Source organism: Mesocricetus auratus, unplaced genomic scaffold (genome assembly GCF_017639785.1).
Source record: "Mesocricetus auratus isolate SY011 unplaced genomic scaffold, BCM_Maur_2.0 Super-Scaffold_100676, whole genome shotgun sequence".
NCBI classification, from domain to species: Eukaryota; Metazoa; Chordata; class Mammalia; order Rodentia; family Cricetidae; genus Mesocricetus; species Mesocricetus auratus.
The window spans coordinates 56189575-56213233 of NW_024429266.1; the positions used below are offsets into that span (position 1 = coordinate 56189575).

General features: G+C 51.8%; 1 protein-coding gene across 23 annotated transcripts in view; it reads right to left on the minus strand.

Moving 5' to 3' along the window:
• Positions 1-211: 211 nt before the first annotated feature.
• Positions 212-23659, minus strand: part of Plekha6 (pleckstrin homology domain containing A6) — a 137397-nt gene continuing 113949 nt past the window's right edge. For 12 of the 23 annotated variants that reach the window (XM_005073357.4, XM_040739073.1, XM_021229108.2 and 9 more), the window contains 16 exons: positions 23530-23610; positions 22568-22636; positions 21192-21272; positions 20854-21003; positions 19766-19861; positions 18352-18463; positions 17963-18102; positions 16915-17064; positions 15625-15754; positions 15345-15451; positions 10869-11045; positions 9531-9698; positions 9314-9447; positions 8695-8840; positions 4500-4623; positions 212-3915 (listed from right to left, as the gene is read on the minus strand). In XM_005073357.4, coding sequence (XP_005073414.2) covers positions 4508-4623; positions 8695-8840; positions 9314-9447; positions 9531-9698; positions 10869-11045; positions 15345-15451; positions 15625-15754; positions 16915-17064; positions 17963-18102; positions 18352-18463; positions 19766-19861; positions 20854-21003; positions 21192-21272; positions 22568-22636; positions 23530-23610 — 1857 coding nt within the window. In that variant the 3' untranslated portion in view covers positions 212-3915; positions 4500-4507. The remainder of the gene's footprint in view (positions 3916-4499; positions 4624-8694; positions 8841-9313; positions 9448-9530; positions 9699-10868; positions 11046-15344; positions 15452-15624; positions 15755-16914; positions 17065-17962; positions 18103-18351; positions 18464-19765; positions 19862-20853; positions 21004-21191; positions 21273-22567; positions 22637-23529; positions 23611-23659) is intronic. The other 11 variants (XM_040739074.1, XM_021229110.2, XM_021229111.2 and 8 more) reach the window with 7 other exon arrangements.

The following is a 23659-nucleotide window of genomic DNA, read 5'->3' on the forward strand; positions in this document are numbered from 1 at the left end:
CACTCTACTGGGAACTCTGAATACTTGCTTGGAAGGAAGCTGAGATGTGCAGCAGAGGTGGTGACAGGGAGGAGTTGTCACAGGTGTTGTGCTTGTCCCAGCCCCTCAGCCCTGCTCCCTTTTCCCATCATGTCTGTAACCTGTGGACCCCCAAGGGCAGGGCAGCAAAAGGCCAACACGGATGCAGAAAGGTACACACTCACACCATAGGTACAAACCATTCAGTTTATTTCCGGTATTGATTTATACAAACTTGCAAGATACAAATGCAGAGCTCATTGGGATTCTTTAGTACCTAATCTAGTAAGATTGCCACTGGAAGGAGGGAGCAAGCTCTCACTACCTCAGCCAGGCGCCCCCTTCTCCAGGGGAGGGTGATCGGCTAGACAGATGCTCAAGGGATGCTACAGCCATGTGGTCCCAACAGAGATGCTGTTCATCTAACCTTAACTCTTCGTCTAAGGTCACTTTCATACTAAATAGAGACACTGAGATAAGTTTCCTTGTATGGTTTATTGTCTAACACTAGCAAATCAAATTGGCCCCAAATATGCGCATAAATAGATATGTATATATATTTTTATATAGTATTTTCCTTAGTTTTAAGAGCTGCCAGGAGGAGGGTGCCTGATGGGAAAGGAAGGGATTCCATCTTAAAAGTAGCAGCCCTGACCCCAAGAACATGCCTTCCATAAGGCAGGAGAGCACACTTGCTGTTTGCAAGCTTGCTTCCCCAGAAGAGTCTTTAAAGTGACAGTAGCAGTATTTGATCGCAGCCTCTTGTTTTTTGGTGGAGGAGGTAATGTGTTAATTGGGAAGGCCCTGTGTGGGTGGCCAGGACTTTCCCCAGAGGGGTTCTTAGTCCTAGGCTTATGCCTGGGCCCTGTTCATTCACAGCAAGAGGCTTGAGGCTGGGAAGAGGGCCAGCAAATGCCGGAATTGGAGGTCCGGTGTCAAAGGCTGGCCAGAGTGCTGTAAAATTCCCAAACACATCATTTCAGATAGGGGTGGGGGTGAGGACTCCATCCTGCCCAAGTCCTTGCCAGGCTAGAACCTCCTAGCTCACTTAACCTGTCAGAAAGCAATTTGGAAGGCTGACCTAACACAGGCCAGAACTGCAGCCCACAGCCTGTCAAAGCACTGAGGGTTTCTTCTTGGGAAAGACTAAGGTGTGACATTTGATTGTGGGGCCCTCCACAGCCAAGAATGAGGCTTCAAGTCTGGATGCCAGACCAATGTGCCATAATGACTCCCAGAAAGAAAAGTCCTAGAGGGAGACGGTTGCCACGGAGTGGGTTCAAGAGAAAGTGTGGGGGAGGCCCAGGAGCTCAGAGTATTCACCAAAGAACACAGAGGGTCCCAAGTCACCATCTCTGGGCTTCACCTTGCGTCTTGGGTCTGTCAGGGCGCAGACTGACATCCTTCAAGCTGGCTACATATGCTGCCAGAGACCTGTTGGCTTTCTCTCAGGGGTGGTTCAGGAGCCCATGGGAGTACCGCATGTCTGCAGTTGTAAACATTTCCTTCAGGAGACCCACAAGCCTGACAACCCAGTGAAGTCAAATTCTTAGACCAGGACTTTCAAAGGAATGTCCTGCCATGCAGGATAGAGTCGGGATGAGCCTGGGGACCAGCCCTTTGCCATGACTGGACAACGGGAAGGAAATCACTGGAGCCGAGGGAAGGACATAGACCCAGCCTAGGGACAGCCACCTCAGTCTCCTCGCACATTGCACATTTTGAAAGTAGATCTGCCTTTAAACAAAAGCATAAAATAGGTCTGCCTTAAAGTAAATCTTTCCTCCCCTTCTTTGGATCAAAAAGGCAAGGGACATGGTATCAATATACTAACAATGGCACGCACAGAAAACGGGTCGGGGCAGGAGCTGAGAAAGGACTGACATCCAGACAAATATATATGCAGGTATATATTACATGGGTGTCTATGACATGATCACTTCCATAAAACACATATTAAGGCATGTAAAGCAACATAAAGAGCCAGCTTTATGAATACGGGGTGAGGGTGGTGGGAGAGGCGCAGATGTTTCTTGGTATTTTACATGTATTTCTAAAAATACCACTTTAAAAAAAGGAGAGACAAACATAGGGGAAGCCCTAAAAACTTTGTTTCTTGTGGAAGAGGCTACGGGGAGAGAGGCTAAGCTGGGAGCTAGACCCACCTATCATTCTTTAAGGAAGAACAGGCATGGTTTGGGTGCTTGGACTGTGTAGAAAGGGAATGTCACCAAGGAGCACTTTCCAGGAGCCTGACAGGGTAAATAGAGGTGGAATCCTCCCCATCTGGAGTCCCTCAGAAGCAAGACAATATCCTAAGCACCTAAAACAGTACCTGATACACAAAAAGTGCTTGACTAGTATTTGTTGAATGAACTGTCATCTTTACTTGCATATGAACCAGTAACTGTCTCAGCCGTGAAGGAGCAGCGATGGGATTTGATATGGTTGTGTCTTGGGACCATCACTGATGCTCAGGCTGAAGGCTGTGGGCAGCAACTCTGGCAGGGCAGGCCTGGAGACCGGTGTCTGCAGTGGCCTTCCTTCACTGCCCTCTGGTAGGTGGAATAGAGGAAGACTATACCGTGCTCTCATCTCGCCATGTCTTGTTCTCCCTGGGTAGGTGGGCCATAAGAAAACCCAGCCTCTGATCTGGCTCTGGATGCCTGAGATGAGGAGTAAGGACCTAGAACCCGGACTCACACTTAAATCCCCATTCCTTCCTCCCAGGGCTAAACCTCAGCTGACTGACAGTACTCTCCAGGTTTGAATTGGTCAAGAAACTGGCTGGGTAAGGCCCCAAAGCTGACAGACAGACAGTAAGACAGTCCTCTCTGTCCACGACCCTAGGAGAGAGACTAACAGGCCTTGACACAGATGGGCCGTCTCCCAGGCCATCTCCCCCAACATCCTCTTCCTCCACACCTTGCTACCAAGCCCCTCAGTTGGGGCTAATGTGTGCCTGGCGAGTGTTCCTGGGGCCACCTGCTCCTCAGGAAGACGTGAAGTACATAGGTGACAGTCAGGCCCTCTGCTTGGCACTAGCCTAAGGCTCCACTCTAGGGAAGCCATTCTGACTCTCCCTTCCCATTTCCCTCCATCCTTACATCCCTGCTGCTTGTAGAAAGCTTCCAACTTTCTCTTCCTTCAGTCTCCAAGTTTCTCTCCTCTTCCGTCTGCTCTTGCTTCCAACTTGCCCTCAGACACTGCACAGACCTGCTGCCCTCAGACACTGCACAGACCTGCTGCCCTCAGACACTGCACAGACCACACCCGACCCTCCAGGAGCCCAGGGGCCTTCTCCTAGCAATTATCACCTTCTCTTTGGCTCAGGCAAGGCTGCTGGCCTCCAGGGAACTCTGGGAAACCCATCAGCAGAGCCGTGTCAAAGCCTTGGGCATCGCTGAGCAGCTGAGGCTGAAGGGGAGGAAGATGATGGCAAGAGTTGGCCTCTCACTGTGTTGCTGTGTTGTGTGGGTTCCAAGGGAAAGAGTCTGTCTCGTTTTCACTTCTAGTCCTCACCCATAGCTGAGGGCATGCTCCCCACCAGGACTCGGTCTCCATCAGGGGATGGTGCCGGAGGGCCACACAATGCCATCCGGAACTGCACTCGAGCTCCCTGTGACTTCCTGGGGCATCATAGAGGATGACACCTTGGCCTTGCCATTCCAGGTCTTGCCTTAGAACCATGATGACAGTGCAGGCTTCAGGGCAAGGGCAGCAGGTGCGGATTTCAAGGCATCCACGCCCCTTTCTAAGCCCCCAGTCTGGCTCTCCGAGGCATTCCCATGGTGGGCGCAAAGGCAGGAGGCCAGGATGAGGAGCCAGAGTCCCAGGTGTGCTATCAGAAGGTGGCCCTGTGGAGCTTCACGGCATTGGCCTCAGCCAGGGCTTGCACTGAAAAAGAGAGAAGCCGGTGAGAAGGGAACACAGGGGTACAGCCGGACAGAATGGAAGGGGAAGAAGTCGGGTTCTTTCCCATTGCTGATGCAAGGCTCTGTGCTGCCAGGGGAGGGAAGAGCAAAGCCAGGCTCTAACACTTCCCCCAGCTACATTAATGTCTGAGAGTGGGGACTCAGCTTCTAGGGGCTTCTTAGGGTTCTGTGGCGGGATTGCCATGTATCTCAAACGATGGAAGCCAATTAGCAGACGGGAAGTACAGGGTGGCAGGTCCAGAGGTAGGGGGCCAGGGAAGAACCTTCCCGGGCAGCAGACAGGCGTGGACTTGGCACCATTCCCTTCTGCTTGCAAAGAAGCAGAGTCATTGGCATCGCCATATCTAAGAAGCGGCACTACCAGCCAGCCACCTGCAGCCAGTACTGCTTGGAGACATTGGTGGCTCAAGCGGACAAATGGAGGGGGACACTGCACACAGGGCACCAGGGTGGGGGAAAGCAATGAGAGGGCATTGATGGCTCAGTGGGGTGAGGGAAGGGCCCCCCTCCCTGGGGGTGCGTGAAATACCGTAGAAAAGTGCTTACGTCAGAGCTCAGACCCGCATGGTATGGCTGCTGTCGGCGCCCCGTGGGCGTTCAGACGATAGGGGGTTGACTGGTGGAGTCGGGGAAGCAGGGGAGGTGGGAGGGCTTGGGGTGGCACATTGCACTGGAAACAGAAATGAACAGGGCAGTGAATAGAAGACAAAGGGTACTGGGGAGGAGACTGGGCACCCAGAGCAAGGCAGGGAGGCAAGCAGAGAGAGAGAGGGCTGGGCTGGGGAGCTTGCTCAAGCAGAGGCAAAGCTGTCTTTATTCCCAGGGTGCAGCGGAGGACAGTGAAGCCCCAGAGGAGACCTGGCCAAACCCAGGCTCTGCTAAGAGTCAGGGTGACGGGGCACCAGGCTGCATCCCGTTCTGGGACAAAGACTCCCTTCCCATCCACACTGGGAGAGTCATATTGCCCTCTGTGCAGACAGAAAGAAGGTGTGTCACTTCACATCATCTATGGCAGTTTCACTCATGATAATGATTAACAGTGCAGTAAAATCACATCAGGCCACAGCGTTGGGTCCCCACTTAACAGAGAAGCAGGACAGCCACCATGATAATCATTTCCAAAGAACATGGTTTCCCAATAGGCATAAAACCATCTCTGTCAACTTTGGTGTGACCAAGGGCTCAGAAGTAATACCCACAATCACCAGAGACGCTGCTCTGACCAAGCCAGCCGAGGACCTCCAGTCCTCTCGTGAACAATCGTTTTAAACTTTAAAATTGTGACATTTGGACTGATGAGATTTTACTCTATCATCATTATCTCATGTGAAGACCAACAAAGGGGCAAGGCAGCAACAAGGATGGTCCTCCAAGTGGCCACTAGACTCTTGCACATCCTCAGCGGAGCCGAGGCGGAAGGATGGCAGAACGTCCTCACTTGGGCTCAGAGAGGAACCAGACCTCAGCCAGGAGTCACGCTGCATTTCCAAGATGTGACATTAAACTTCCAAATCCCGCTCCCCACCCTGGTATCACCTTCTCTGACTTCTGTGCAACACTGGACCCATGTGGCTCCTACTATTGCGATGGGCATGTCCCCAAGTGTGTTCATAGCTCAGGTTGCTCAAATGGATGTGAGATCATGTCTACCCCACATACAGCCATTTGTGCCTGGGATCTGGCAACACCACATGGTTACGCTCATTTGACACAACTTACACGTGTGCTTTTGCACTTTCAAGCTTCAGTGTTTCCATATGACCCAACGTCCTTGTCACATCATAGGCAAAAACACAAACGCTTTCCAACACACTCACATGCATGTCCAAATCGCTAAAGGAGGGTCACTTACGGGCCGTGTTCAGATTCTAAAACAGTCAAAGACCCAACAGGTAGGCAGGGAGGCTCCCTGGGAAGCCAAAACAGATATTATAACATCTGCTTAGTGAAGCTCTTGCTTCACTAAGGAGGAGTCCTGCCATTATTATTCACAATTCTAATAGGTGTTGACCTATCGGTGTTCTGATCCATAGGAAACAGGGACTAGAAAAGGGAGAGAGGGGGGGTTGAAAGCCGCCGTGTAGCTCTAAGAAGGCACAAGTGAAGAGAATCCCTTTTCTGAGAAGTAAAGGTAACATGGAAGTTACAGAGCCCACATTTAGTTACAGAGAGAGACCCACAGAGGGCTTGCTCCTGGGGGCATGCCTTCAGCAGAAGTCAGCAGCATAAGGATATTGAGAGCAGAAACTGAGGAAGGAAAAGGCAGTTATGTGGATGTTATCTCTCTAAGGAAACAGACCTGCTTCATATATATCAGGACTGTATCCACTGAAGCAAGTTAACTTCAAATGTGTAGCAAGCACATAGTGGGCAGATGTGGTGCTACAATGTATGTTCATCTGCATGCGTGAGAGGCCATACACACTTCTGAGTACACCCATCTCTCACCTTGTACACAGACTTGTTCACGGTGCTACAGAGTGCACGCTGTGCACAACATACGGGACAGGCCTCAGTCATTCCTGACACATGTAAAGCCAGTCACTCATAAATATGCATGTTCACAGATGTCTTCTCCACCCGCATACCGTGCACTCACTTCACACACACACACACACATACACACACACACACACGCACGTGTACACACATACACGCGCACGCATGCACACAAAATGCATTCTTACATTTGCCCTCAAACATTTCTTCCACCTACATACCAGTCATCTGAACACACACATCTGCAAACATTACCAGATACAGTGTACACGACATCTGTGCCAAGTACACAGACTCGGAAACGCCACCTCTTCTCAAATGGAACATACTGAGTCAGCATGTCGCAGCCAGCGAGACTTACACGAGAGCACTCTTCACCGGTTATGCTGTCCACGAAACACTCACCCTTTTAGCTCTACATACCATGCCTGCTGTTCTAGGACCAACTGTCCTCCCTACCCGTGTCCTGGGTATGAACCTACGCCCACACTGCATGTGCCCAGAACTAGCTCTTGCTCTGGGGCCTCTGGGCCAGGGGCCAATGACAGCAGGGACAGCGGGCTAGGTCTGAGGTCTGGCCCTACCATAGCCACATTTTGAATCGTTGGGGGTTTTGGCAAAAGCACAAGGACTATTTGCTTTCAGCACACAGACCCTGAAATGTAAGCCCATATGTTGTCAGGGAAAATCTGATAGGCCCTAGAGGTTTGTTTTCACGAAACCTGGGCTGTTGGGTAACAATGGAGAATGGGCTGTTGGGTAACAATGGAGAAAGCCAGGTGCGTGGCAGGCCAGAGGGGAGTTTTTAAACATCGTATGTGCTGCCCTTCTGAAATAGGAAGTGCCTTTTGCCCAAAGCATGTGGGATCTGGTTCAAGTTCAATTTAGGTTCAAGTTCCTTTAGTGACTAAATACGGAGAGGTCACAGGAGGTCTCCCTGCCTGCAGCCAAACTGGTTCTGCTGCCTTAGCTGCAGGAACGGAGATGGTCCCTCCTGGCCCTCAGTACCAGTCTGTGGAGAGTCCGGCACTGGAGCACCTGAGCCTCCGGTGCTTCTCCGAAGTCCATCGCTCCCTACACGACAGCAGGCTCTCCGGGTTTAGCTGCTATCTTCCTTGCTGTGACTTACAGCCCTCTGGTTGTGGTGTGCACACGTAACGTGAGAAACAGGACAGAGGGTTCTCAGCTTCAGCTCTTACTGACTCAAACAGCTCTCCCACATGGCAGCACTGCCGTTGTCACGGCACCCCAGCTCTGTGCAAGGGGCTGCCACCTGCTGTTTCGGCCCTTGCACCGTCTGAACTGAAGGCAGTGAGGAAGCAGAAGCTCGGGGTGCCATCTGTCACCAACACACAGCACCGTCCCTTCCTCGGCGCTCCTGCTTCCATCCTTGTTTGCTTGCTCCTGCCTCGTCAGGACTGCCGTAACCAATGCAACCTGGCCGCTCTCATTTCTACCGGTCACCTCAAGTTAGGGCTGATTTCATGCCATTCCTCCTAACTGTGGCCACCAAAGTTCACACTTGGTGGGCGTGTTGGTGCACACCAATAATCCCAGCACTCAGGAGCCTAAGCAGGAGGATCAAGGGTTCCAGGCCAGGCTGGGCTACATAGCCAGACCCTGTCTCAAAAACAAAACAAAATTAAATGTTCCTACTCTGTGCGGATGAGCTAACTACTGCCTTGCCTTCCCCTCCTCCCATTCAGACAGACTGCCGTCATTCAAAGCCCAGCTCGCCTGTGGAAGCTAATCCTGGGGAGCTCAACACTAAGGTGTCTAAGTGGGACTTCTGTGCCAGGGTGAGTCACTTCTTCCTTGTCTCTTCTTAGCTGGAAAGTGCCAAGGTGGAGAGGGAATGGCTCTCAGGTCCTTGGCTGCTTGCTTTGTCATCTTGTAGCAAGGAGGAAAATCAGACGGAAACCTGAACACCTGGCCTTCTCACCCCTGGGGGCAAACACGCCTATGCTTCCCTAGGGGGCTCCAACCACTTCTCTTCTCCGTGTCTTTCCAGGGGCAGATGGCTGCGAGCTCCCTGCAGCCTCTGACTGGAGGTCAGCCACTCTGGCCCCTTTGCACTGAGCCTAGCACAGACCTGGCAGCTTTAGTGAATGCTCAGTGTGACCCCGAGGGCCGTCTCCCTGACCTGGCATCTCTCCGAGCCTGCACCCCAGGCAGAACTGCGCTTCCTCCCCTACACCTGGTCAGCGTTGTCCCTGGCAGAGCGAGGCCCAGCCCCTCTCACCAGACAGCATGCGGCCCCTGCGGGAGGCCTCGGTCGCCAGGGCACAGGAGATTTCAATCCGCTTCTCCTGCTCCTGCAGCTGGCTCTCTGAGTCCTGGGGCACGTCCACAGAGTCCCCCTCGCCGATGGGCACCACGTTCTGCATACTGAAGAGGCACAGACACACAGACATGGAGGGAGGGACAGCATGGTCCAATTGGCTTGGGGTGGCCTGCAGCTGAGGTTGGTGGGGAGGGCCAGGGGCCTTTGTGTGTGCAGCCTCTGTGCCCAGCAAGGCTGTCCCTAGAAGCGGGGGAGACCCTGGAAAGACTGTTGGGACCCCTACCCTCAATGTTTTCAAATGAATTTCCGAAGGTTCAAGTAAACATGTGGGCAGCCTTGAAGTGGTTGGGGGGCGAGCAGAGGTACCCTCCAGTTTGTGCACAAGCCCAGCAGGTCTTTCTGGGGCCCAGGGGCAGCATCCTCATTTCTGCCAGATGCCTGGATATAGTCTGCTGCCCCTGGCCACTGCTTGTGTTTTCTCTACCCTGGGAAGACAAGGTGCCTCCAAGACATCTGGTACCCAAGGCGCCTGGGTGCAGGGAGGGGAGTGGCGTGGAGGCTCGTCTAGGCCTGTCACCTGGACTTGGCGATGAGCGTCTTGATCCTCTCCACTTTCCTCTGCTTCTCCTTCAACTCCTCGGGGCTCAAGGGAGTGTCCGGTTCCAGGTCAATGTACCGTTCGGGAATGAGGACTTTGTCTGGAGTGGAGAGCTGTGAAGGGCCTGAGGTAAATTACCACCTGCATCCCCTCCCTGGCCACCACCCTCCCTCAGCCTCATCCTGGACCCACTCACCTCCTTACTGATGTCCACATCGTAGTGCTGGGGCTCCAGCTCCATTCTGCGAAGCCGGGCAATTTCCTCCCGGGGTGTCTCATAGGCCTGGCCACCAGGTTCCTCAGCCCTCAGGGCTGCCTCCAGGTTGGAGATGTCTACTTCGTGGATGCTGCGGTGGCGGCGCACCTAGGGGATAGCACTGCCATGACCAAATCACTTCTTCCTATGTCTCCCTCCAGGCAAGTCTTACTATTCCTGTATCCTTGTCCCCAGCCAGCATCCTTGGTCAGGCTCTCACTGGCCTGCAATGCAGACCCTCCTCCTTGCTCTCTGCTTCTCTGCACCTGCCTACAGCGAGGCCCAGGGGGACGATCTCATTAGTATCTCCTGTCAGTGCTCACTCCTGTCCTTACAGTCTGTACTGAACACCTGGGGCAGTAGAAGCAGTGGGTCCCTCGTTGATTTCTAACAGTTTCATGTTATGGAAGTTCTGACCTATCAACTTGAGCAAAACTGTATGAAGGTAGGGTTTTCTTCTCTATTTCCGAAACTTATTGTAAAGAAAAGTTAAGTAGATGCCTTGGCTACATACCCTTACCTACACCAAGGCTACACCTCTGTACTTACAGCTGTGAGACCTAGAAAGCTCTTTGTTTCTCTTGACTTGACTTCCCTATCTATAAAACAAGGGTGGCAAACTTGAAATCACTGCCGTCACTGATGGGGTTAAAGAAAAAATAGATGGTTCCATGGAGAGCACTGCTCAGGGAGCTACCATGGCTGTCTTCAGGGTACCCAGGCCATCACATCACCCCCTGCCCACAGAAGACATCCAGAATCACATAAAAGTGATGGCTCTTTCTACATGATGAAATTTGCACTATTATATACCAAATTAATTTTTTCTTTGTGTGTGTGTGTATGAACACATGCATATATAGTATGTGTAGATGGGTGCTTGTTGAGGCCAGAAGAGGGTTTTGGATCTCCTGTAATTAGAATCACAGGCAGTCGCGAGCCATCTGATGTGAGTGCCAGGAACTGAACTCCAGTCCTCTGCAAGAGCAACCAGTGCTCTTAAACACTGAATGAGTTTTTGATACTTTGTTTCAGCAAAGCCATCCAGCATTTCTTTTTCTTTTTCTTTTTTTTTTTTTTTGGCATTACTTTTCATTAAACATAAAGAGGAAACACGGGCTGAAGGAATTCTATGCAGGGAAGTATCCCAGGAGCCCTGCTAGGTTCTCCTCAGTCTTCTCTCTCTTCAAGCTCCCTGGCCCAGGCTGGCCATGGGCTGAGAGCATGGGTGTGGACGGATGGCAGACTCAGGCCTGCGGGCAACTGAGGGGACATTACCACTTTGTAGGCAGGCCGGGTGCTAGGTTCAGGGGCCGGGCTGGCTGGAAGCTGCAGGCTCCTCCGCTTTTCCTTCATGGAGCCGCTCTGGTGCCGCCTCATCCGGTCAATCTGCTCCTCCACGCTCATCTTTGCTTTGCCCTCTCCAGGGAATACAGCACTCTTGGGGCGTTCTTGCTGTTGGGAGGGAACACGGCTCTGTCAGGCATTCCCCGCCCCACCACATTTCCCATCTCCCCAAGGGCTCAAAATAGTCCTTCTGTAGGTAGCCTGCCCATAGGGGGCTGAACAATGGTCCCAGAAAAATATGTCAAATTTGTTCTGGCCCCGGGTGCCTGCAAATGCGATTTTATTTGGAAACGTGAGATCATCCTGAATCAGAGCTGACTTGGATCCAATAGCAACTGTCCTTGTAAAAGACAGAGACGATGACAACACAGAGCAGAAAGAGGGTGACGAAGATGGAGGCAGAGGCCAGAACGATTCATCTACATGCAAACAAATGCCAAGTGGATTAGCGTGATCCACATACAGGAGGGAGGCCGGGCGGACCCTCCCTTAGCACTGCCAGCAGTGCCCAACCCTGCCAGCACCTTCATTTTGAACTCCACACACAAACGAAGAGCAGATCTCTGTTGTCTTAAGTTACACAGTACATGGTGATTTGTTGCGGGAGCCCCGGGAAACCTGTAAAGACTGGGATACTAGGAAATGGGGTGCTAAGAAACACTTAGCATGATAGAAGAGACTTTGAGATCAAGACACGGGTAATGGCTGAGAGGATTTCGAGGTGAATACTGAGGGGGAAAATCCTAAATTTCACTGGTAGAAACAGATACTTCAAAATGATTCTGGTGAAGGAAAGAGAAGATAAAAGAAGAGAAGCTGGACATGGTGGTGCACGCCTTTTATCCCAGCACCCAGGATGCAGAAGCAGGAGGATCTCTGTGAGTTCAAGGCCAGCCTGTTCTGCATAACAAATTCTAGGTTAAGGGCTATATAGTGAGGCGCTGGCCATAAAATAAAAGTAATAAAGGAAAAGCAGGAGACGGTTTCTGTTATCTTAGAATTTATACCACAAAACAGGAGGCAGAGAGTTGGCTCAGTGGGGAAACAGGTGCATGAAGACTTGAGTTTGAATTCCTAGAACCCACACACACATGCAATCCCAGTGCTCCTATGATGAGATGGGAGGCAGAGACAGGAGAATCTCCAGGAGCTTGAGGGCTGGCTAGCCTGGGGTATGCATCAGCAAACAAGAAACTGCCTCAAACAAGATGGAAGGCAAGGGACAACACGGAGTCCTCTGACTTCCACATGTGCACTGTGGTGGGTGCAGTGTGCCTGCACTTACACACACACACACACACACACACACTGTACATACTCATCATACACATGCACCACACACCACACACTACACAATACACACATCACAACACATTACACATTCACATCATATATACACACATCACACACACCATACATGTTCATCATACACCACATACCACTACATCACACAATACACACATCATATACACATTAAACACACACAATATACAATACATCATATACACACACGTCATACATACAGATTTCACATACACCATATACACACACCACACACATATCATAAAATTGCAGAAATATGGCTACATGTGCTTCACTGTGGGATGGAAAGCAGAACTGGTGAGCAGTCTGTTTGGATATTTAGCTGGAAAGATTTCCAAGCAGAATGTTGTAAAGTTTGACTAGAGCAGGGCAGTGGTGGCACAGTCGGGAGGCAGAGGCAGGCAGATCTCTTGAGTTCTGAGTTCAAGGCCAGCCTGATCTACAGAGTCAGTTCCAGGACAGCCAGAGCTACACAGAGAAATCCTGTCTTGCAAAGCAAAACAAAACAAAACACAAAATAAAAGCAGAAAAAGAAAAGAAGGAATGAGAAGAAACGTGTGACCAAAAAGAAATTGGCAGCCACTGGTAAGGAAGAACACCGTTTAAGAGGACCAAGGACATCTTGCTGAAAAGATGAAGACTGATGATCTAATCAAGCATCTCGGGAACCAGAAACAGAGATGGGCCACCCAGGAAGGCTCTGAAGTGACCCCGCCAGGGACAGCTCAGAGTCTTTTAAATCCAGCAGGGCCACCTGTGCTTGAGAATGCTACCAGGCCACTTTGTGGATACAATGAGGATGTGGAGAAAAAGCTATCAGATTCCTTAGGTGGTTCGGGCAAGAAACTGGCTAACAGAGCTTCTTAGCTGCAAATATCAGCTACCCCCTCAAGAGAAGGCAGGCTGGCCCTGAAAGAAAGATCAGTGTGGCACCAAGGGCTGGTGGAGCCTTTATCCACACATCCACAGGACAGTGAGCCCCAGAAGACTGTCCTTAGGCTGTGGGACCTGAGGCTATAGCTTAGAGGTACAGCATTTGGCCAGCACACACAGGCTCTGGGGTTTGATCCCTGGTACTGGCAAAACAACAACTTGCTTGAGGCTGGAGATCCTTCTATCGTAATTTCTCTTTGGGGACAAGAATGATCCTTGGGGCCAGGGAGCTAGCTCAGCAGGTAAACACTAGCCGTGAAAGCCCAATGACCCAAGTTTGATCCCTGGAACTCATGTAAAAAGCTGGATGTGGTGGCAGTCACCTGTAATCCCAGCACTACTACCAGGAAATGTGAGGCAGAGACAGGAATCTTCTGGACGTTCACAGCCCAGCTAGCCTGGCCTGTATAGTGCAGCAATAGGAGCGAGGGAGACTCTGCCTAACAAGATGGAGGGTGAGAACTGATTCCTATAAGTTGTCCACTCACCTCCATGGATGTGTTATGGCACACACACATGCACACATGCATCCACACACACGATGAAAAAGTAAATAAATTCTCAACAAAGAAAGATTATCGTATGCAATTATACTTTAGAAGCAGATTAACTTGGAAGAATTCTGCCCCATAATAAACATGATCTAGACTCTAGAGTCCCCTATACACCTGTTAGACATGATTCTGATGATGAATTAAGGGACTTATCTTTTTTTGTGTGGGTTGGGGGTGCATGAGTACACACATTTGTGTGAGCATACAAACACTTGTGCCCGCATGTGTAGAGACTAGAGATTGATTCCAGTTGTCTTCCTCCACTGCTCCTCACCTTTCTTTTTGAGACAGGGTCTCTCACTGAACCTGGAGCACACTGTTTTGGCTAGACTGGCTGACAGTTCCCTGGAGTTCCCTGGATATACCTGTCTTTACACCCCTGAAGGTAGGGAGGGTTACAGGAAAATGCCTTCATGCCTGGCTTTTACATGAGTATTGGGAATCAGGTCCTTATACTTGCAAAGCAAGAACTTTACCCTTCTCTCTAGTTCTGTCTGTCTTTGTTTCTTGAGACAGGATCTCATTCTATACTCTAGGCTGGCCTAGAACTCACTGTGTAGCCTCAGCCTCTAGAGTCCTGGGGCTATAGGCATGAGCCATTGTGCCTGGTTGGAGATGTGGGACTTCTGAACTAATAATAGATGAGATTTTAGTATGAAGGTTAATAATGTCATGAGTTGAGATTTTGGTGCTCCTGGAATAGAATGAGTACTTTTTCAAGTGGAATGGCATGAAATTTGTCACTCTAGTTGTTAACTAGTGATCCCCAAAAGATATGTCTAGACCATAGCCCCTTATGCCTGGGACTATGCCCCTTTTTGGAAACAGGTTTCTACAGTTGTAATTAGGAATCTGAAGTAGAGGTCATTATGAATTTAGGGACTCAAAATCCAATGAGGAGTGTCCTTGTAAGAAAAGGATAGGGCTGGAGGGATAGCTCAACTGTTAAAGGCTAGTCTCACAACCAAAAATATAAGAAAAGGAGAGGACTCCAGGTGGTGGTGCATGCCTTTAATCCAGCACTTGGGAGGCAAAGGCAGGCGAATCTCTGTGAGTTCAAGGCCAGCCTGGTCTACAGAGTGAGTTCTAGGACAGCCTCCAAAGCTACAGAGAAACCTTGACTCAAAAAGCAAACAACAACAAAGAAAGAAAAGGAAGGGACACACAGAGATGGCGATGTGAGTGCTCTGATGGACACTAAGCCTGGAGAGAGCCATGGGACACATTCTCTAAGGTTTCCAAAGGAACCAACATTGGTGGCGCCCTGACTTTGGACTTCTGGCCTCTGAACTGGGAGCATAAAGCTGTGTTGTTTTAAGCCACTAGGTGTGTGTGCCAATGCGTTAATTCCCAGGAGCCCTAGGGAACTAAGAGCACGCTGCACTCTGACCTCTGTCCTCCCTGCTACATTCTGCCAACAGCATGCTCTGACAGTGTTAAACACTCTCAAGTATTTACCGTGCGCATCTTCCGTGACCCTTGACATGTCTATGAAGGACCATTCTTCCTCCCTCGCCCTTCCTCCCGTCCTAGTTCTGGTCTTGAGGGGTCATGACCACTGGGCACAAGCCCTCAGAGTCTGCAGGCGGGCACTTACCCGTGAGGAGAGGCCGTTGGTGAGGCCATTGGTGGTCCTCCTCACCACTGCTGACGGAGTCACCTCTTCTTCAGCAGGAGATTTCGTCCGAGGGGGCACGATGCCAACTATAGTGACAGAGAGCAGCCAGTGGGCCTTGGGGGAAGCAGGGGCCAGAGCATCTGCTCCTTGGAGAGTGGCCTGGTGGCTCTCCCTGCCGAGGCTGAGGGTGGGCGAGCACCCTCCCCCAGCATAAGGGAGTACCTCAGCCTTACTTAGGCGAGTGTGGGCTGAGACATACCTTTGTTGAGAGCTGCCTGTTTCTCTGCCTCCACCTCTTGTCTGGTGGGCACGAGGCTGATGTCTCTGGGGGTGTCCAGGGGTGATGTCTGGTCGGGGTCTCTCTTGTTTGGCTCATAGCCTGTTTTGGGCTGGGGAGGAGGGATGAGAAGATGGCTGATGTTAGGGTGAAGCTAGAGATCTGGCCTCCTTAGTGCCTTCTTTCAAATCCTTTAAGACAGAGAGCAGGGAAATTGCACAGGTGCCACCTAATAGTGGGCAGGATGGCTCTCGCCCATGTATCATAGACTGTGCTCTCTTGGAGATGAGAGCGGGGGCGGGGGTCGTTTTGGGCTAATCAGAGATCCCTGCCCAACCCAGGTGTCTTGGGAAGCTTGAAGACGCACACACTGTCTGTGGGCTCTGGGTCAGAGGAGGAGTCACCAGAGGGGACTGCAAATCCTGAGGGTCCTGCGAGGATTCATGCAGACTAGGCAAAAAGAACCAGGTGGCCTTGATACCAGGATGCCAGGAACATGAAAAAGGCCTTTGCTTGAGGGTTTCCAGAGCCATGAGGCCTCAGACAGCCTCTGAGCAACTTTTCCTATTGTACAATTGAAGATTCTAAGCCCCATAGGACATTCAGCGAATAAGAAATAAGGCTAGAGTCTGAAACTGCGGCGATCAGCCAGTCAGAAGCCTGGGCCATAGGTGAGTCTTGTCCATTTCTTGGTGCAACAGCTACAGGAGATGGCAACTATTCTGCCTGTCTCACTGGCAAGGCCTCAGCTACACAAGCTACATACAACCAAGTCTGGATAGAATATGGGTCCCCCTATAACATACGACCAGCTTAAGTCTAATCATACACCTTTGTCCTGACTAAGGACCCAGGTGAGGAGTCCAAACAGGGAACATGAGAGCCTGTGAACTTCCTTGTATTCTAGAGGCTCATGAGACCAAGTGAGAACAGGACAGAGGCAGTGCAAGATCACGAGAGGACCGGGGACTGAGGTGGGCAAGGGACAGGAAGGCCTTGGGTTGCACTGGGGCGGGCATCACTCCTTTTCCTTTGGTCTAATCCCATTGGTAGGGCTCTGCACCCGCAACCATCCGATGCTCACGAGCCAGGATTGCAATTCACTGTCCACGGAAAGCAAAGGGGAGCTGGCCTGTGAGACTGTCACCCAAGGGCCCAGAAGAGACAGAGCTTTGTGGAAACGAGGGAGAAGACAACCCCATGCTCTACCCAGCCCCTCGCCTGGGTCTTTGTTCCATACCCCACCCTCCAAAACCCAAGGGTGCTGGGTACCTGACCCCTGGCTGTCTCGCCACTGTGATGCCAGGAAGGGGAGTTGGGGTATGGCCAGAAGCGGCTCTCGTTAGGGAGTGGAGGGACGGTGGGAGGAGAGTCCAGGGGGACGTAGGCTTTGGGGAGGGGCGGCCGAGGTGGGCCAGGTTCCTGAGGCAGAGAGAAGCCAGAGCATTAGGAGGAAGGAGAGCGGCCACTGTGAGAGCAGAAGAGAGAGTTAGCAGAAGCCAGATAGTCTTATCCTGTGAAGCAACCCCAGGTCTGGCTGGGCACTGCACCCCAACCCTGGCCTGGCAGAGCTCCAGATCCACCGCAGACCCCTGCCTGGCCTGTAGGCCCTCCTGCCCACCCCTCCACATCGCTCCCCACTTTTCCAACATACCCTCAGTACTGCCTCCCAACCTGCCAGGACTTTCCCATCCTGTATCTTTGCCTCTGTCTCCCTTGCCTGTACTCCATTTGGCCTCATCCTGTCCAGACAAACTAGGGCCCCATCTAGGCTCTATCGTCTCCTCCGTCTCCTCCTTTGGAGAATTGGAGTCTTTATAGCTGAACCACGTGACTCATTACTGATACACCACCAATATCTCCTGTAGGTTGTAGCTTACTATGAATTGGTTCCTGTTGGATTCTGACTCTCTAAACAAAGGACCTTAGTGGACTGCCTAGGTCCCTTTCTAGGAGCTCCATTCCATCCCAGGACATTGACTGATTGACTGGCTGACTAGCAAACAGCTCCCTAACCTGACCCTCAACCCCCTCACCTCGGGACACTCCTGGTTTAAATTCCCACCAGCATAGGGGATCTCTGCTAACTACCCTGGGTCTCAGGAATCAGCTAAAGATGACAGGTGGAGATGGGAGTGGGTGCAGGGGAAACCCCAAGGGGGAGGGTCATAAAACTACTGTGAGAATGGTTCCTAGATACCGCGAACCCAAACACTAGGGTAGGGCTCCTGGGGAAGAGTTGGGGAGACTGTGTGCCTTTCTGGTGGTTAGGATCTGGCCTTCCTGCCCCCATCGATCTTGTTCTGTTTTCCCAGCTTACCTCGCTGGACCCTGGTTTGGTTGGAGATCCCTGAGAACCAGACACCATTGAAAAGGGGCTCAGGGGACTGGTAAGGCTGGCGGAGCTGAGAGGGCTGGCTGGGCTGTTGGAGCTATAGGTGGCTGAGGGGCCGAGTCCTGCTGGAGAAACGGAAGAGAGGGGTAAAGAGCAGAGGAAGTGGGGGAGGTACCTGCAGGTGTTGGGGTCACAGGCTGGCTACTAAGAGGTCCTCTAGGCAGCAAAGGAAGCAGAGGTGACACTGCAGCCTCTGAAGTGTCAAAGAAATCCAGCCTGAAGCCCTGGGCTCAGGGGCAGCTCTCAAGCCACTTGGGCATCCTTTAGTCTAGTCCCTTAGCTGTCAGACAGCCCAGGGACGTGGAGGCGCCTACCTCTGTGCTTGGCCGTGTCAGTGCCCCGAGACGGGTTGTTCTTACGAAGTCCTTCCATCACATCTTGGATCCTCCAGATCTCCTTCTGAATTTGCCGGCTGAGCACCTCATTCTGAAAGAGCCACAGAGTGACCCACGGATGTGCCAGTCCTGCCCGAAGCCTGGACCCCGCTGGCCAGGTTTTTGGAATCCCCGTGTTCCTGCCCACACAGCTATCTCCAGCATACGTATCTTTCTTAGGGGAAGTCTCTGCCTCTTTAGCTAATATAAAATTGTGTCCCCAGAACCAAAAGTGAGGGACCTCTACTGAGCCCACATGGGGAACCAGGGGACACATCCTGTTTTCTAAGGGGCAAGACTTTCAGTGTGGTTTTTTTGTTTGTTGTTGTTGTTTGTTTGGTTTTTGTTTTTTTTGTTTCACATTCCAGCAGCCTAGCCATGAGTTACATTCTCCTACAGCTCACATGCTGAAATTTAACAGCACCACTCATTCTGTGCTCCTGGGTACCAGGTGCCACTGCAAATGCTTTGCATGTATTAACTCAACTCATCTCAGGACTCCTCACCAAGGTATGGAGAGGCAGCGGCTCTTACTTCAGAGAGGAGAGAGGAGACTGAGTCCAGGGCCATCCACTGAGTAAGTCGCACAGCCAATGTCTCAGAACTGGAGCTCGTGCCCATGGCCCTCCACCCTCCTAAAATTGTGCACTTGAAGTGCAGCTGGCCCAAGGGATGTAGCAGTATCTGGGTCCTCTGGGTCCCCACTTTTCCCTGCCCAGACCAAGGAAGGGAGGTGAGTTTTGTTATCAGGAGGAAAACAGGTGCTAACTGCATCTGAGGAACAGAGCTTGCAAAACCAGCTAGAGAAGAAGCAGGGCTTGGTCAGACAAGGGGGAAAATAAAATAAACCAGAAGTCTCCAACACCCATCTTCCCCCCTCCAAGCCGCCTGCTTCTTCCCCGTCCCGAAAGATAAGCCTTGTTTCTAAAACTGCATAGATGGCCCCTGTGCTGCCAGCTTTTCCAGTGTCTTGAGAGGTATTTATAACCACTCATCTGTTTTTAAATTCTTTCAGCATAGAAGATCCTGCTTCTCACCTAAGTGTCTGCCTCATTAGCTCCAGCCCCTGTGGGTTGAGAAGAACAGTCTCACTTTGTCTTCAGCCTAAAAGTATAGCCTTAAGCGGCCTGAATCTCTCTTTTCTTCCTTCTCTCTCCTCTCCCATTCTCTCTCTCGTCTCTCTCCATCCTTCTCTGTCTCTGTTCCTCTCCATCTGTCGCAGGACCAGCTCCTTGTCTTATATGGAAATGGCTAAATCAAGAAAGGCAGTCACTTTGTTCTCCTTTGCCTCAAAGGACAAGGGGAGATGCAGAGCACATATTGCCCCCCCCACGTGAGTAGAGCCCCCCCTTACCTGGATGTCCAAGTTGAGCTGTTCCCAGAGGTCGTCGTGCAGGGCAGAGACCTCAGACTCGAGGTTCTCATACACCATGGTGCTGTTGGTCAGGGCCTGCATGGGAGAGGATGGATTTAAAAATCCCCATGGAAACACACTTCTGGCTGTGAAGGTGCTTCCAGGGAGGAGTAACTGAGAGGGGAAGATGTGTGTAGCACCATCACACAGGCTTGGGTCCGGGACCCAAGGGCATGGCAAGCTGAGCACCCCAATCCATCTCTGCTTCGAATGTGGGTGCAAGGGACCAGCTGCCTTACACCCCTGCCCACCGTGCCTCCCCACGGTGGCTACATTCCCTTCAAACTGAGCGCAAAACCCTTCCTCCTTAGTGTTTCTTTTGTCAAGTGTTTTGTCACAGCAGCGAGAAAAGCAACTAGGAGGACGCTGCCTCCATTAAGGCCTTCCTCCCACTGCTGCAAAGGGGTCTGGGCCAGGATACCCGGGGTCTGAAGTCTGGCAGGGAAGGAACAAAGTTGAAGCGTTCAGATGACAGCTCTCACTAACCCTCCTAGAAGGGGCCAGGGCATATCCCATGGCACACTGAAGGAAAAGCTGAATCCTTTCAGGCCAAAGAGGAAAGTTCTCAATCGGACCCTCTTGTTCCTCTCAGGCCAGAGAACAAGTGAGGGTAGAGAGACGGAGCCTGGGAGAGAGCGCTGACTCTCTCCCCACAGGGACCCTCCTTCTCTTCTGGGCCATGCTTTCCTGGGCCACTGCTACCAGAACAAGCTGTGTTGAAGGATCTGCCCTTGTCCCCCTGGCGGGGCAGCAGTAGCCAGCCAGTGCCGGGCTTCCCCATGGCAGCATATGGGGTGGATAAACCACGGAACTCAGTAACCCTCGGCTATTACTCAAGGAAGCCCTGTGCAAATGCAGCCTGTGGGAAGCTTGCTCTCTGGGCAGAGAAACTCTGGAATGAATAGGTGGGGAAACTTTCTAGGGTGCATGCCGCCTGCAATAGGAGAGCCCTTGCAGGACTTCTGCTTCTGCTGTCTTAGAGAGATCTGGGTCGGTGTGGCACAAAGGGGACCTGTCCGGGCGGTTACCGTAGTCGCCTGTGACAGCTCCACCCGGATGTTGATGAGCTGGTTTTGCAGAGATTCCTTTTTGTGCAGCAGCTTCTCAGGGTAGGCAGGCTGGTTTCCAAACATCTCCAGCTCCTGGTGGGTTCCCATCAAGGCACTTTCCAGGCTCTCCTAAAGAAAGACGGGGATGGCATGGGCTGCCCTAGTGACCTCTAGATGCCTGAGCCCCTAGAGTTCAGTCAGGCAGCTTAGCAGAGGTTATCCGCACACTGGCTACTGTCCCTGGGAGATAAGAAGTCTAAGGAAGAAAACGTCTCTCGCCAGTCCCATGCCAGCCCCACAACACCACAGACACTGACCTTCTCTGCTCGCAGCTGCTGCACCAGCCGGTCCTGCTCCCTCACCACCTTGTTCTGTTCACACAGCTTGCCCAGCAGCTTCTGAGGGGCCAGAGGGGAGAAAGGAGGGGATGAGGGACATGGTTCGATGGAGACTTGGGACTCGGGTTGGCAGGGCCTGGCCTCTGGATACCGCCACTTTCCCCATTCAAGGAACCTGGCCCTTCACTGTCACCTTGGAGGCTCTGGGAAAGAGCACGATGGACCTCTCCGTCTTAGGAAACAAGGTAGGATAATTCTCTGGGGGGAGGTGGCGGGAAGCCAAGTGCATACCTATCCTACTGAGGGGGTACAGTGCCCGGAAGGCTGAGAAGACAATATGGCCTCACCTCCTTGGCTTGGGTAGGGGAACAAGCAGTGTTAAACCAATGTAGTGTAAGCTGGCCCCTCAGCCCCATGAGCCCCAGTCTCTCCCATCCTGAGATTCTGAGTTCTTGTCCTCTAAGGCTGTGGTTCTCAACCTGTGTGCCATTACCCCACGGGGGCCACATATCAGATATCCCGCATATCAGATATGTATATTATTACTCATAAAAGTAGCACAATTACAGTTATGAAGTAGCAACGAAACTATGTTATGGTTGCAGGGCACCACAATGCGAGGATCTGTATTACAGGGTCCCAGCATTAGGAAGTGGAGAACCACTATTCTAAGGTCTCAGGATGGCTGATGGGAACCCCACTCAGCCGGTCCCCTTGCCTGAACCCCCCCTCCTTGACCTCTGTCTACTGAAGGAGGATCAACGGTGACGGAGAAGCAGAGGCAGAGCCCACTTCTCGGTTCTGAGGAGTCATCTCCTTCTCTAACTCACGTCTTCCCTTGGTCCCCTTTGTACTGAGCCAAACCTTGTCCTTTGGACTTTTCATCTCAAGGCCTTTCTCATTGGCCACCTTTTTGTCCTTGAGCCACTCGTTGGCCCTGTTCAGTAAATGAATCTGGCGTTGCCAACTGATGCTATCTCCCACTGCACGAAGCTCCTTAGGGGCAGAAACAGGCCATATTCCCTCTAGTATCTTGCAGTATCTAACAAAGGCTGGGCACAGAGTGGACTGACTGATTTATAGTCTAACAGAGCCTAAGTCTTTGCCCTAAGCAGGTCACACTGGTGTAGAGGGGCCCACAGCTTGGTATAGAAGTGGGAGTGAGGTAGTCCAAAAAGAGACGGGGAAGGAGGGGAAGCAGATGGAATGCTGTGTCTGTGGTCCTGACGAGAGGACGTGAGTCAAATGTATGAAACGCCACCAGGAGACAGAGGGGATGGAGAAAAGGAAAACAAGAATGAAGACGACAGCATGAGTACAACGTGGTCAGAGGGAGCAGGGAGAGCTGTCCTTACATCCGTGTCTTGCTCGTTTAACTTGAAGGTGTGGAGGCCATCCCGGAACACCTCTGGGTAAGCAGGGACCTGCAGGAACACGAGGTTGGTTACTGCGGCAGGGGCAGATGAGGCTAGGTGAGTGGGGAAGCTGACATCACAATCCTGCTTCATTCCTGCCAGAGACCACTGCCCATCATGCCTGCTGGATGCTTCTGCGCCAGGGACTCGAGCTAATTCTGTGTCCTCTGGCTGGGAAGTCTGTGATGGTGCAGTTTAGACGTCATCCTGATTGTCCATGCCTGATTCTGGAGAGGTTAGAACTTGGTTGGCCACATGACCTGTGTCTCCTGTCCCCTGCTGGAGACCTGCTGGAAGGTAGAGCTCCTGATGGTAACAACCACGAGAACACCAAGTAACTGCTGGGCAGTTTGTAGGGACAGCGCTTGAGAGCCGGGCAGGAATGAGCACCAGGAACTTGGAGAATGACTGTCCTCATAAACACCGATCACAGAGCCCATTCTAAGCCAGTTCTGGCAAGATTCCAAAAGCACCATGGGGGCCAGTTAATGCAGCCTTGCCTTGACAACACAGCGGCCATCGTAACACACTTCACAAAGCCTTGACACCCTCCCCTCATGCCCCAGTCCCGGTAATAATCTGTCAAGGACAACAGCAAATGTGAACTCGATCCTGGGCATTCAAAAGCAGGTTTGTAATCTCCAGCATGCATGAGATGTTGCTGCTGGCTGTTTGGATGGCTCAGCAAATGCATCTTGGATTTATCCATGAACATGAAGAATGGAGGTGGCATGGTGGAGCTGGGGAGAAGACTGGGCAGAATCTGTTTCAGGGGAGATGAGGCCGGGCAGATGAATGGATTGGGTGAAGCGGGCCTCACCCCACATGGGGTGACCCAACCATGCACACACAGCTGAGATGGCATTGACAGGGACCATGCCGGCAGCAGGCAGAGGCCTTACTTGCATGAAGAGTTGGGCCCTGGGGGAGGAGCTCTCCACCATGCGGTTCACCATACTGATGAGAGTCTCACTCTCACTCATCTGCAGCAGAGGAAGGAACGGAGGGACAGACGATTCACTCAGCCCCGGG